At 42.8% G+C, this 12632-nt stretch overlaps 2 protein-coding genes across 2 annotated transcripts in view; one reads left to right on the top strand and one right to left on the bottom strand.

Annotated features, from left to right (window-relative positions):
* Positions 1-3625, bottom strand: part of mnat1 (MNAT1 component of CDK activating kinase) — a 31220-nt gene extending 27595 nt beyond the window's left edge. The window contains exon 1 of the mRNA XM_040136786.1: positions 3431-3625. Within this exon, the coding sequence (XP_039992720.1) occupies positions 3431-3519 (89 nt within the window). The 5' untranslated portion in view covers positions 3520-3625. The remainder of the gene's footprint in view (positions 1-3430) is intronic.
* Positions 3626-5367: 1742 nt separating this feature from the next.
* Positions 5368-10367, top strand: six4a (SIX homeobox 4a). The gene is made up of 3 exons (XM_040137553.1): positions 5368-6101; positions 7849-8543; positions 9754-10367. The coding sequence occupies exons 1-3, from the start codon at positions 5368-5370 to the stop codon at positions 10365-10367; spliced, it is 2043 nt and encodes a 680-aa protein (XP_039993487.1).
* Positions 10368-12632: the final 2265 nt, after the last annotated feature.

Raw genomic sequence — 12632 nt, 5'->3', positions numbered from 1 at the left:
ACAGGGGGAAACAGCTAGCCTGGCTCTGTCAAATGGTTGAAAAAAATAAATAAAAATCTGCCTACTAGCACCTATAAAGTTCACTCATTAATATGTTATATCTGATTTGCTTAATCAATGTAGAGGATGATAAATTAATTGGAGAAAAGACAAGTTGTGGTTTTACAGGGGGTTATACGTGGTGACAGGCAGATTTTTTAACCTTTGGACAAAGCCAGGCTAGTTGTCTCCCCCTGCTAACAGCCTTTATGTTAAGTTAAGCTAATTATCTCCTGGCTGTAGCAATGGTGGCATCAATCTTCACATCTAGCTCTCAGTCTAATCCTTGAAGTTTGTAAAGTACACAGTCTTCTGTACTGAGCACTCAACTGAGAGTATTTCATGTCCATCCAAGTCTTGGAAGTATCTATGGAGAAAATGAACATAGCTTTTATTTCTGGAACCCTGAAAACTTGAAAAAAATCTTTTTTCCACTTTACCACTGTCTATCAACCTAGAATATACAACCATCATGCACAGGAAACTATTTTCTACTTAATGAGGTTTGTTTATCCTGTCAACCCCGACATGTCCACTCCCCACATTGTTTGTGCCTGCCTGTGTGCCCAGTGTCAAATGCCAAAGGGACACGGACCTGGTGTCATTGTGCAAAGGTAATAAATAACACACATCAAACGCCCCCGATGACAGGGATACAAAATGTGCTGTGGTGTGGTTTAAATTTAGATGCATGCTAGAGGTGGAGAGGCTCAGTACCGCATGGCATTGCTGAGGCAGGAAGCCTGGTCAACCAAGACTGAAAAGGCCACTCAGCCAGGCCAAAGTAGAGAGAGGATAACACTTTTTTTAAATGAATGAGCCAGTGCAGAGAGTCCAAGGGCTGCAGCTAATGAGTATGACGTTGTAAAAATCGACTTATATTTTTTTAAATAAATTCATGAATCATTTAGCCCGTGGTCACAAAATTAAAAAAAACAAAACAAAAACAAAACGCCAGTTGTAGTTCCAGACAGGTCAACATTCGGAAACTCAAAGGTATCCACTTTACAATTTTTGTGAGACACAGAAAAGCAGAAAAGAAGCCGGATACATTGATTGCTCTTCATTTTTGCTTGATAAATGACCCACTGATGAAGCAGTTATCAAAACTGTTCTTGATTAATTTTCTGTGGACCAGCAAATCAATTAATAAACCAATCATTTCAGACCTGAGTCTAACATCAACATACAAGTCCACACACCACGTAAATAGATGGGATAACAGGTGTTCACATCCCAGATGGTTAAAAGTTGTTACGTCATACTTGACACTAGAAACGGTAATAAAATACACTAAGAATCCGAGATGACAGATTATAATTTTTGTGATAATATTTCCTTTCAATCTAAGGCCTACACTTATTTACAGTATTATCATCAGATAAATGCTGATACTAGACAGCAAATCTACCCTAGCTTGTGATAGTATTTTAATTCTGATTATTACATTTAATTTGTTGTATTGACCGTCCATTGCGCTCCCACAACAGCTACTTTTTCCTTAGTTGTAATCATTTCATAATGTGACTTTTAAGTTCATTTGTAAAGGGAGTTACATCACTCAAAGTTTCTCTATCAACTCTTCAGTAAGCCTAGCTGCAAACAAAAAAGCCAAGTGACATCAGGGATGAAAATACTAATACAGTTTGAGAGTACAGCAGTTTCCAAGTGGTGCATAAATTCACTGTCGCACCGGCTCTGAGGAACAAATCCAAGGTGACCTGAGCTAGGACATCTCTCCAAATTGCCTCATTGCAGAATCGTTTTAATTTTCTGCGTGTAGCCCGGCATCCAGACACAAGGCGGTGAGTTATGAGCTCACTGACCTGATGACAAAGCACGGCCGCTTCCTGATGGGTCGGTCAATAAACAGACAGGGTCGAAAAGATGCTCTCTTAAGGCTACCACCGTCACTGCATGATGCTCATGGAGAACATGCCCCCTTCATTTAAATGACCAGGTTTTTAAACAGATGACAAGGTTAAACACTGGAAAATGCACAGCAAACAGGTTTTACCCAGTACTAACACGATGGCGACACACAATCAAAACTGTAGTTAAACAATAAATAGGATTACTGTGACCCGATAGTTTATTAAGAAATCAAGTCAATCTAAATAAAATAATTCCACTTGTGATATCTGATTAATCATTCAAGTCATTTTTTTTTAAACAAAAAAATTGCATATATTTGTTGGTTACAGATTCACAAAAGCAAAGTCTTGCTTAAATTTCTTTGTTTTATGTCATTGTAAATTAAATTTTAATACATTCTCTGATAACATGTGATGGGAATTTTGCAGTTTATTTTTTTCTGTTTTATGCAAAATTATGAATCCCACCACGGTTTTGAGCACAAATGCTGTAACTGACCCACCAAACCAGAGCCACCACAGGGGGTTTAGTAAGTTAAAAAGGGCTCTGTGTACGGATCAGCCTTGAGACTGTCAAGTTTAGGTATAAAAGGTGAAAATGGTTACATTTAGGATGCATTTTTTTAAAGGCTTGGGTGAGGTTGGGGTACGGTCTGGGCGTTATTTCTGTCTCTGCTTGTAACTATGGTAGAATACATGAGAACCAGTTTACAGAACACGTGATACTGTATATCAGTTAAGCACGGAGAGATATACCAGTGGTGCTATAATTATGTCGTGAAACTGTCATGTAGATTAGATTTTATTTGTACCTTTAAGCTGGCCCTTTTAACTTCTCTGGATACTTTGCACTCGTTATGAGGTCAAAACCTCAGCACACACTGCATACACACAAAGTTTATACCCCTCATCCTCAGTCACTCTTCTCAATGCCGTGCTGAACTTTCCACAAAAAAAGTCATATTTCCAAGAACCGTGCACCACAGTGGTCCAATGAAAAGACCCCCTCTTCCACTTTTTAAACAGGGGTCAAGACTGGCAGTGCAGGTCAGGTGCAAACAACGACCGATGTGGTGTTATCTGTCCATGTCTAGCACGTTCGAAAGTGTTGCCACGCTGCACTATCAAGGATGTGGCAGAGGATAAACCCACTTTTACACCGTGTCAACGCGCCTGTCAAAGCTGCAGTATCTTTCTGAAGGCTGGTCGTGGTTTACAGAATCAAATTTAGATTATCCATATGAGTATGCAGTGTAAAATCCGCCTTTATATTTGAGGCGAAACCACTGGGCACAACAAACCGTTGGCTGTTAGCTAAAAGCTCAAACGCACGACCATTAAGACTTGAGAGAAACGGGTGGAAATACTTTTGAGATAAGACTTAACCGCCGGCTTTAGGTGCTTCTTGTGTTGATAAGTGTCTTTTTTGCACAGTTTATATCAAAAAAACATCGTGGTGTTGTGGGGAAATTTGCCTCACTCTGTGCTTTCTTTAGCTGTCTGATGTAAATACTCACAGCGTGTGGCCGCAGACGTTCACCATCAGCTTCAACGACGGATTCCTGTATTTGGTTGTTTTGCATCTCGGACACCCCTGGTCGTCCATCTCTGTGCGAGCCACTCAAAATAACAAGCTTGAGAAAAAAGTCGAAACCCAGCAGCTGAACTGTCACTTTCCAGGAGGCAAACCGCTGCGTTACACACAATGTGGTCCGACGGGAAACTGCACTAATAAGAGCGGTTCCTATTTAATGATGACCTCTACTGCAATGGTCACGCTGTGGTGCAGGCACACGCATGGGGTCCCTGAGGGGTCCCGGGGGGTCTGAGCTAAAAAGCTGAGTAGTTTATTTTCACTAGGTTGTATTTTGAGAGAATGCATAAATTGGCTGTTCTTGTTATGGGTTTCACAGTCTCCTCTGTGCAGTTCCCCCACACATGATTCCCATATATTCCATGATCTAATGTAAGTCTGAACTGAAACATTGGTTTCTGGTTGTTTGTGTAGCTGTTTGGGGGAAATAATTCACCAAGGATGAAGGATATATTATGTGATTCGTGATCTTGCAATGTAAATTTATGATGAAGATGGAAAATATCTATTATAATATAATAGTGATAAATAGTAATATTAACTTTATTGCGGCTGGTTGAATAGTTTCATTTTAATTCCATTCTTTTAAAAGGCTATGGATCAGAGAGCGGATGCACTGCTGTATATTTTTATAACAGTGACTAAAAGCCCAAGAGATTGTGTTTTATGGATTTACTGATGTTGTATGGATGTCAGTAATTGTTAAGACAGTGTTAGACTCCATTGCTTCAGTAGATTTAAACTCTCTATTTGAAAAAAACAAGCAAGCAAACAAAATCAACATCAAAAACAAATAATATATTTTTATCAGGTTTTCAAATAATGAATGTGACTGGCTGCATATGATTGTATAAACACAAATATAAGCTTTTATAGGCCAGAGAGTGACATTATTTTACAAATATTATATCATCTTATATCAATGTTAGACAGATGGTTGGCTTTGAGGGTATGAGTGAATGGTGAAAACAATACTTAGAGCTACTGTTTGGCTCTAAAGAAGACAGAAATACCACATCACACATATTTATGAGATGGCCTGAAAATATGTGCTCATATGGAGATGTTTGTTTCGGTAGCTGTTACTAAATATTACATGTTTATTGTACTGGATTTGATCTGACATTGTTTATCGGGATCATAATGTGTTTGTTATGACTTGATTCAGTGTGAGTATAGCTTGTGACATACAGATTTGAGAGTGTACTGCAATAATAATCAAAACTGAAAGGGTCTTTGGAAATACAAGCTAAAATGGAGAGTGCTAGACGAGGCTGGCACTTAAAAATTCCTCTGAGTTGAGAATATTCGACTAATCCAGTCTCACTCTCAAGTTTTATTTAATGTTTTGTTCAATCGTTTTAGATTGAGATAATGAAGGATAATATTTCCCGGAGTATATCCCCCCTCCCCCGCCCCTCCTTCTCCCCATTACCCCCCAGTGCCATCCACTGCAAAGGCAGCTCCCGGCCATACAAACAACAAGGATATCCCGTTCCCTCGATCCCAAAAGAACTCACCTTGCACAGGTGAGGTACGGGGATATACTGGAAGTTGTATGAGTGACAGTTGGAAACCAAACATTCGTCTCTGAATCGGCTTGCTCCTCCCTTATGAGTCCATCGGCGGCCAATAGCGTGGCTCTCCTGCAGATAGACCCCAGTGTGTCTCCTTCCAGCCCCAGTCCCCGCAGAGTAAAAGTCACGTTGGAAGGAAAAGGGGAGAGAGATATCTACTTACAGCTGCTGTCAGATATCCGATCGCATTCGCATGGCGAGGAGGTAACCTGATCGAGCTGGGAGGAGTGACTTTACCAGGGAAGGCTTGAACAAAAAAAAAAAAAAAAAAAAAAAAAAAAAAATGTCTTCTTCTTCTGCCGGAGAAGTCACAACAGCAAATGACATCAAGAGGGAAAATGTGAAGGAGGTGGATAAGCGGGAGTGCATCAAGTTTGTGGCGCTGGACACGGCGGAGTTGTCCATGGAGCGCACGACTCCCAACACGGACGCGGTGCGCACGGAGCTGCTGGTGAGCGCCGCTTCCTCTCTGGCGTTCTCCCCGGAGCAAGTGGCGTGTGTCTGCGAGGCTTTGCAGCAGGGAGGCAATGTGGACCGGCTGGCCAGGTTCCTGTGGTCCCTGCCACAGAGTGACCTGCTACGCGGCAACGAAAGCATCTTAAAAGCCCAAGCCCTCGTTGCTTTCCACCAGGCTCGTTATCAGGAGCTGTACAGTATCTTGGAGAACCACAGTTTCAGTCCGTCCAACCACACCTTTCTGCAAGATCTGTGGTACAAGGCCCGGTACACTGAGGCAGAGAAGGCGCGGGGGAGACCCCTGGGCGCCGTGGACAAGTACCGGATCCGGAGAAAATACCCTCTCCCTAGGACTATCTGGGACGGCGAGGAGACTGTGTATTGTTTCAAGGAGAGGTCTCGAAACGCGCTGAAGGATCTGTATAATCAGAATAGGTACCCCTCTCCTGCCGAGAAAAGAAATCTCGCCAAGATTACAGGACTCTCCTTGACCCAGGTCAGCAACTGGTTCAAAAACAGAAGACAGAGAGACAGAAACCCGTCCGAGGCACAATCAAAAAGGTGAGGCAACAAAAGGACCAATCGACGTATTTCAATCAAAAGCTTCGTACGAACCAAATCGTTAAAACATTTCACTGTGCGTAAAAGGCGCGTGAAGATACACTCATTCTAATTTTGAATAAAGTATTTGAAAGCTTTTTTTCGTGGAGGGACGCCTAGTTTATACCCATTCACACTTAAGTCAGTGACTGACAGTGCTCAGTGTATAACATAATCTGCCGTCGGACCTACTTGACTTGATATTGTGAGTCACTAGCTGTTTATTATTAAGAAACAAAAAAAAAAGGATGCGTAAAAGGGTCTGGAGCACGCTTTTAATGTTTTGAAATATGAAGCGGTTGCCTTTCAGATCCGGTTTCAAGTGTGTTGGTGCTATGGGGCATGGAAACCATAAGCAACTAAATAACATAGTAACTTCACCTCACGCACTCCAGTGCCTTGGCTATCAGACACACAAAGAGTGTAACTTTGATGAAACAATTGAAAAGGTGACTTGAAAAGTTGCTTTCATTTTCCTCTTCTCGTGTATTAATAATGTGTGTGTAGACGTGCACGGGCCCATAGACACAAACACACACACACACACACACACACACAAACACACTAGCGCGTGCGTGTGTCCCGAGCCCACCCTAAATCATTTTCACAATTACATTTTTTCCCTCTCATACCAAAAAAAAAAATCTCAGAAGCTCCACCAGCTCCTGCGTTTCATTTCATAATCTTCCCCACAAACAGACTGATTTTAACCGTCTTTCATGTTTCCCTCTCTGTGAACAAAGCTGACGCACACCTGGTGGAGGTGACCCCTCTCTCTGTCTGTCTCTCTATCTCTCTCTCACACACACACACACACACACACACACACACACACACACACACACACACACACAGACAAGCGCGCACAAACACACACAAACCATCATATGCTGCCCTCAAATCGCGACTACACGTATTCTGAAACAGTGTTTTAATATGTTTACAACCTGTGGATATTTTGAACAAACTTAATCGTCTCACACTTGAAGTAACTAGCATCTTGCTTTATATCTTTTCCTGGAAGTGGGGGGTTCGGATGTTTGAGCGTGTGTGTGTTGGGGGGGGGGGGGTGCAGCTGTTTTGATCAGTCTTTTAAAAGGGGGTTAATAAACAAAATATAACAGCTACGTCGATGTTGCTTTCAAGACTGTGGCTTCTTGACAACTGAAAAGGCAGGATTTTAATTTGACATTTTTAAATTGAGGGGAACAACAAACAAATCGCTTCGGCCATTTGTTCTGTCATGCCACCAGCGCTGGCATTTTGTCACACCAGAATTTATTACGCCAAATGGTTGCACGGTTGTTGATGTTGCCTGGTTGTTGTCAGTGCAGCTCTCCATGAGGTAAGACAGGGCTACACATTCACAAACACAGCCTGTTCTTCAAAGCTGTGTAATAACACAGCAACAAATGTGACTGTCTGCTCTTGGTTGTAGGCAAGATGTGGGTGGAAAGGAAATAAACGCCATTATACTAGTTTATACTCTCTAATTGTAACAGTGCTTTAGAGTGTGTCTTCTTTCCCAGAAACCTAAACAAAGGGAAGAAGAAGAACATATTGCCCATATCAGGAACTTGCACATTTTCCAGTTTTATTCCCTTTCGACTTAAATTCGTCTTATAACAGTAATGTACCACAAACGATTCCTTTTTTCCCTTTGTTTTGGGGCAAGCCATTTGTTATCTTTTTCTGCCTTTTTTCACAGTGAATCTGATGGAAACCATAGCACAGAGGATGAGTCTAGTAAAGGCCAGGAGGAGTTGTCACCCCGGCCTCTCTCTAACTCCTCAGATGGGGTGATCAGCCACGGGATTCAAACAGGGCCTCTGGACAGTGGGGTGGTCATCCAACAGATAGGGGACATCAAGATGCCCCCTGGATCCAGCAGTGGCGGTCTCTACAACGGAAGTCTAGCAACCAGTAACACCTCCACCACCGTGTTTCACAATGGTGGCTCGTCTTACCTCCACACACCTGGAAACATTCTCTTCAACGGGCTCAATTTGGGCATCCAGCCCTTGGCCTTCAACCCTCTGAGGCCGTCTGGAGGGGTATTGCTGGGGAGCTCTGGAGTGGACATGCAGATGCAGACAGGACAGGACAAGGGACTGGGCAGTTCTGCTGAGGACTCGAGCCTGCAGTACGCCTCCTACTCTGGCTGTGCGAACGGAGCCGAGGTGAAACTGGAGGGGGTTCACACCATGGCTGCCCAGAACGGAGGCTCCTCTGTGCTGACCTTCAGCTCCTCGTCAGGTGCGCTGCAGCTCGGCGGCTACAGTCTGGTCCAGGTACCAAGTGGCGTCTCTGACAGTGATGGCAGCTCATTGCTCAACAGTGATGTAGGACTTCCTCCCCTGCAGCTCTCCTCTGCCTCCTCTGCCTCAACAATCCCACAACAAGGTGGGTTCAGGAAGTGATTTGTTGTTTTATATTATTCTGTTTTACAGCTTACATACTAGTTTACTCACAATAACTGTTGTGTCATGTTTTCTTGAGAAATGTATCATAGAATACTGAGATAAAGAAGAGCAACAATTAAATATTACAGTATTTTTGACCTTGCAAATAATGACTGATCATACTTAAATTCTTATTAAGGATTGGGAGGTAATGTCTAATAATAGAGATAAGATGCTTATACATTTAGAGGCAGAAACACACTCATTTAATCTGTCAGGTAAATACAAAAAATCTGCTCTTACTTAATGCTGTTACATTATTGCATCCTTTACGACCAAGAAAAGACAAAAACAAGATCTAGTACAGTATTAGTATACCTAAATCCAGATAAAATCTACATGAGTCTTACATCCCAGATAGATATTATACCCTTTTATCTCACAGCTTGATAGCAGGTCAGCGGTGCTCTTTGCCCTCCTTAAATGTTCCAGCACAATGTTCCACGTCTCCGCTGGTTTGTCAACAGATCTCTACTACGTTCTCCCAATATATCTGAGCTGCTTTATTCTTGGCTTGTCAGTGTTTGGGCCGTAGCCCAAAGGGCTGATACTACACATAACACAGAGCAGAAGAAACAGGAAAGGGCCCCACACACACACACACACACACACACACACACACACACACACACACACACACACACACACACACACACACACACACACACACACACACACACACACGAGAGGTGGTCCTTTGAAAACCCCAGAGATGAATAAAAACAAGTTCTGAAGTCACCATCACTCATCATCATTGCACTCTTCATCTGCAGAGCAGGGAGGTGGGGAAATATGTTTCAGACAATCAGAGGCCATGAAAGGCACTAACAGGGAATAAGCCATTACAGCACTTACTCTGACAGAAAGCAGAGAATCTACACCAGGATGAATTTATATGGAAAAAAAACAAAAAATTGCAGTTTGCTATTGAGTTCTGGCAGGCTTTTGCATTCATTCACTGGGGCAACGTGGGGTCAAGCTTAAGCAGCACAAAGTGTTTGAGACACACAACAGCAATTTTGGGGCCAAGGCCTGCTCTTAATGAAACATATGCTATCGTAAGGAAACAGAAGGGGCTCCAGCCATGGGAATGGGATCTAAACTGGAGCTGGAGATACTATATGTATTGATGTATCATTGTATTACCACAGGTACCATGCCTCTGAACAACGTAGCAGTGAGTTCCTCCAGTGGCGACTCGTTCCAGCAGCAGGACAAGCTGACCATGACGTCTCTGCACCACAGCACAGTCCTCTACAGCATGAGCAACAACGGCCAGCCATCCATCAAGAAGGAGCCTCTGGAGGGAGGTGTCTACTCCTCGTATCACCACGGGCTTCACCTGGATCCCAGGGGTCAGATCAGCTACACCACCCCCAACTCAGAAGAGGCTGCCTCTAGCCAAGGTCCTGCGTCAACCACCGAGGTCGTCGCTGTTACCTCATCCAGCCCTGAGCCGGAGGTCTACACCACCCTCACCGTCAGCACGCCCCTGATGGCCCAAACGGAACCGGGCAGCCACCACCTCCAGCCCACAGAGTACCTTGGGGGCCATGAGGTCCGGGGGCCTCCGCCCTCACACCTGATGGGCCCCGGCCTAAACAGCGACTACATGAACCTTTCGGAGAACAAGGTGGATGGCCCGGGCTCAGGAGGCGTGAATGAGATGGTGCGGGCGATGTGTGGGGAAATGGAGGCTGTGGAAGGGAAGGAGCTAGCCAAACTACAGACGGTGCAGATGGATGAGGACATGGCTGACCTTTAACCTCAAACCAGTCTCCTCGCAGAAGCACTCATGTCCTCCCAAGCAGCGATATGGTGAATCTTTTTACCTTTGTGTGAGCGTGCGTGTGTGTGTGTGCGTGTTTTTTACCATTCATTTCCTTTAAATGTTAAATTATTTGTGTTCATTTGACTTTTACAATGCACTCTAGTAAGAGGGGAGCCCTGTGGGTGGGCATTATCAGTTTATCATAAAAATAAAAAAAAGAATATGACTTGTTTTAAAAGCCCCGTTCGTAAGAGGAAACATTACGACTGTGTCGTGCAAGGAGAAGAAGTCGCTGTATCTGTTTGAGCCATGTTTAAATGTACATTTTTATAGACAACACCTGCTACTTCCTGTTGAGTGGGTTTGATCTGCAGAAGCAGGTGCTGGAATGCCTCGAGTCATGTGACCAGGATGTTCCTCCAAACTAAATGCGTCATCTGGCTCAAACCAAAAAGGTCATTCAGTAGGGGGAAGAGGGAGAGAGCCTCTGTGAAAAAGATCAGTTAAACAGCTACAGCTTTACTGAAGGACCGCACACACTTACAGTGAATAATAGGTTATTAAACATAGAAAGCTGCTGATTTTGGAAAAAAAAAAAATGTCCTTCAGTAAGCACCTTAAATTCTCTGATTGCCTCTCAAGTCACTGCAAAACCCTAATTTTGTGCTTTATATCACACCAAATAAACCAGAAGTGTTGAATATGGGTTTCTTCGAATTTGTGCCTTTCTGCTACTTAAAATACACTACGGCATTGGTCTGTTTTGGCATGTACACTACCATCATGACAATTCCAATTTAAACGTTTCAAACAGCCTCCATGTAGGAGGGTTTGTCTTGTGCGACAACAACAAATGCACACTGGTTCAGCAATGACTCCTATTTCAAGCCTCATCATCAGCCTGTGAGACCAAGATATGAATGACGATCGAAAGGTCACGTTGTCGGTTCACATGCTGTCCATCACATGTTGTTTATAATGCTGCAACTCATAGTATGTTAACTAGATGTGATGATGTTATACTATATCGAGTTTCATTTTGATGTGTCTCTTCAAATGTCAGTAATCATGAATGATATTTTTCTATAAAGCCAGATGCAAACATCTACAGTGTGTATATGCTTTTGAAACATATAAGGAACAAAGGGACAGAAGTTAGAAGTGAATAAGAGGTCAAATCAGTTTTTTTTAATAGTCCAACCTTTAAACCGGAGAGGGATTATAATAATTTCTCTTTGCATGGCGTCATAATGTTTTGGACACTAGTGCCTTTTACTTTTCTGTTGTAAATAATACTGAAATTAAGCTCAGTCGTAGCTCTTGCATTGGTGTGCAGGCAGTGACACCGTAGCATCAGAGATTTACCACCGCCACCACCATCACTAGCACACTTGTTGGGTGTCGGATGAGGGAGAGAAACGAGAATGTAGAGCCCATTTGTCAAGTGTGTCCAGTGCTTTTCACGACAGGGGCCTAATTCCTCGCTGTCATACATGACCATAATAGCACATTTCAGTCTCGCAGCCAAGTCACACCCTGCACATTTATCCGTGCAACACATGTCTTCATACTAGAGGACTAGTAACACTTTAATTTGTTAGGATTTATGACATGATCCCATCAATTTGAATGGACATTTCAGTGAAAGTATCCTCAGTGCTTTAATGTAACATACCAAAAATAAGTCGTGGGCGAATAGTAAACTGATGGTCATTTGTTTTGTTTTGTTTTTTTTTTATCTTAGTTTGAACGATATGTTTGTTATCTGAAATTATGTGAATGTATTTTTCTAAATCTCAATACTGCAATAAAAGTTTATATTTATAAAAACATAAAACAGAAATTTTAAAATTCTTTCTAACAAATTTATCTTCAAGGTGACTGATAAAATTAAGTAATGATCTCGAAGGTTTTTCGAGATTTTAGGGATATAGCATGCCTCTGATGAATATAAGTTAGAGACAAAAAGCACATGTCTTTTCAACATTTAAGAGTCTTATGTAGCCATAGGACTCTTAAATGTGTGTGTGTGTGGGGGGGCATGCAGTAATCCAGCAAGCCTGGTGCTGCTCTCTGCAAACCTGCAGTGATCGTTTGCACATGCCTGGCAACCTGGAGTTCATTAGCCATCCTTTTCTCATCTCAGCCCCTCTAATTCAAATAAACAGCAACGAGATTTCCAGAAGTAAAGCTCTTTTTTGGGGGGGGGGGGTGTTTGCAGCTCCCTACAGCTCAGTTGAAGGCCGACCACCCCCTCCC

The sequence above is a fragment of the Xiphias gladius genome, chromosome 10 (genome assembly GCF_016859285.1).
Source record: "Xiphias gladius isolate SHS-SW01 ecotype Sanya breed wild chromosome 10, ASM1685928v1, whole genome shotgun sequence".
NCBI lineage: Eukaryota > Metazoa > Chordata > Actinopteri > Istiophoriformes > Xiphiidae > Xiphias > Xiphias gladius.
The sequence above is the reverse complement of the archived record's forward strand: the minus strand, read 5'-3'. Positions and strand labels throughout refer to the sequence as shown.

Excerpts from the sequence above, each read along its gene's own strand:
- six4a (XM_040137553.1), top strand. The coding sequence starts at position 5,368 with ATGTCTTCTTCTTCTGCCGGAGAAGTCACAACAGCAAATGACATCAAG. Across the intron at positions 6,102-7,848 it reads TCCGAGGCACAATCAAAAAG|TGAATCTGATGGAAACCATA; the intron begins GTGAGGCAACAA and ends CTTTTTTCACAG. Across the intron at positions 8,544-9,753 it reads CTCAACAATCCCACAACAAG|GTACCATGCCTCTGAACAAC; the intron begins GTGGGTTCAGGA and ends GTATTACCACAG.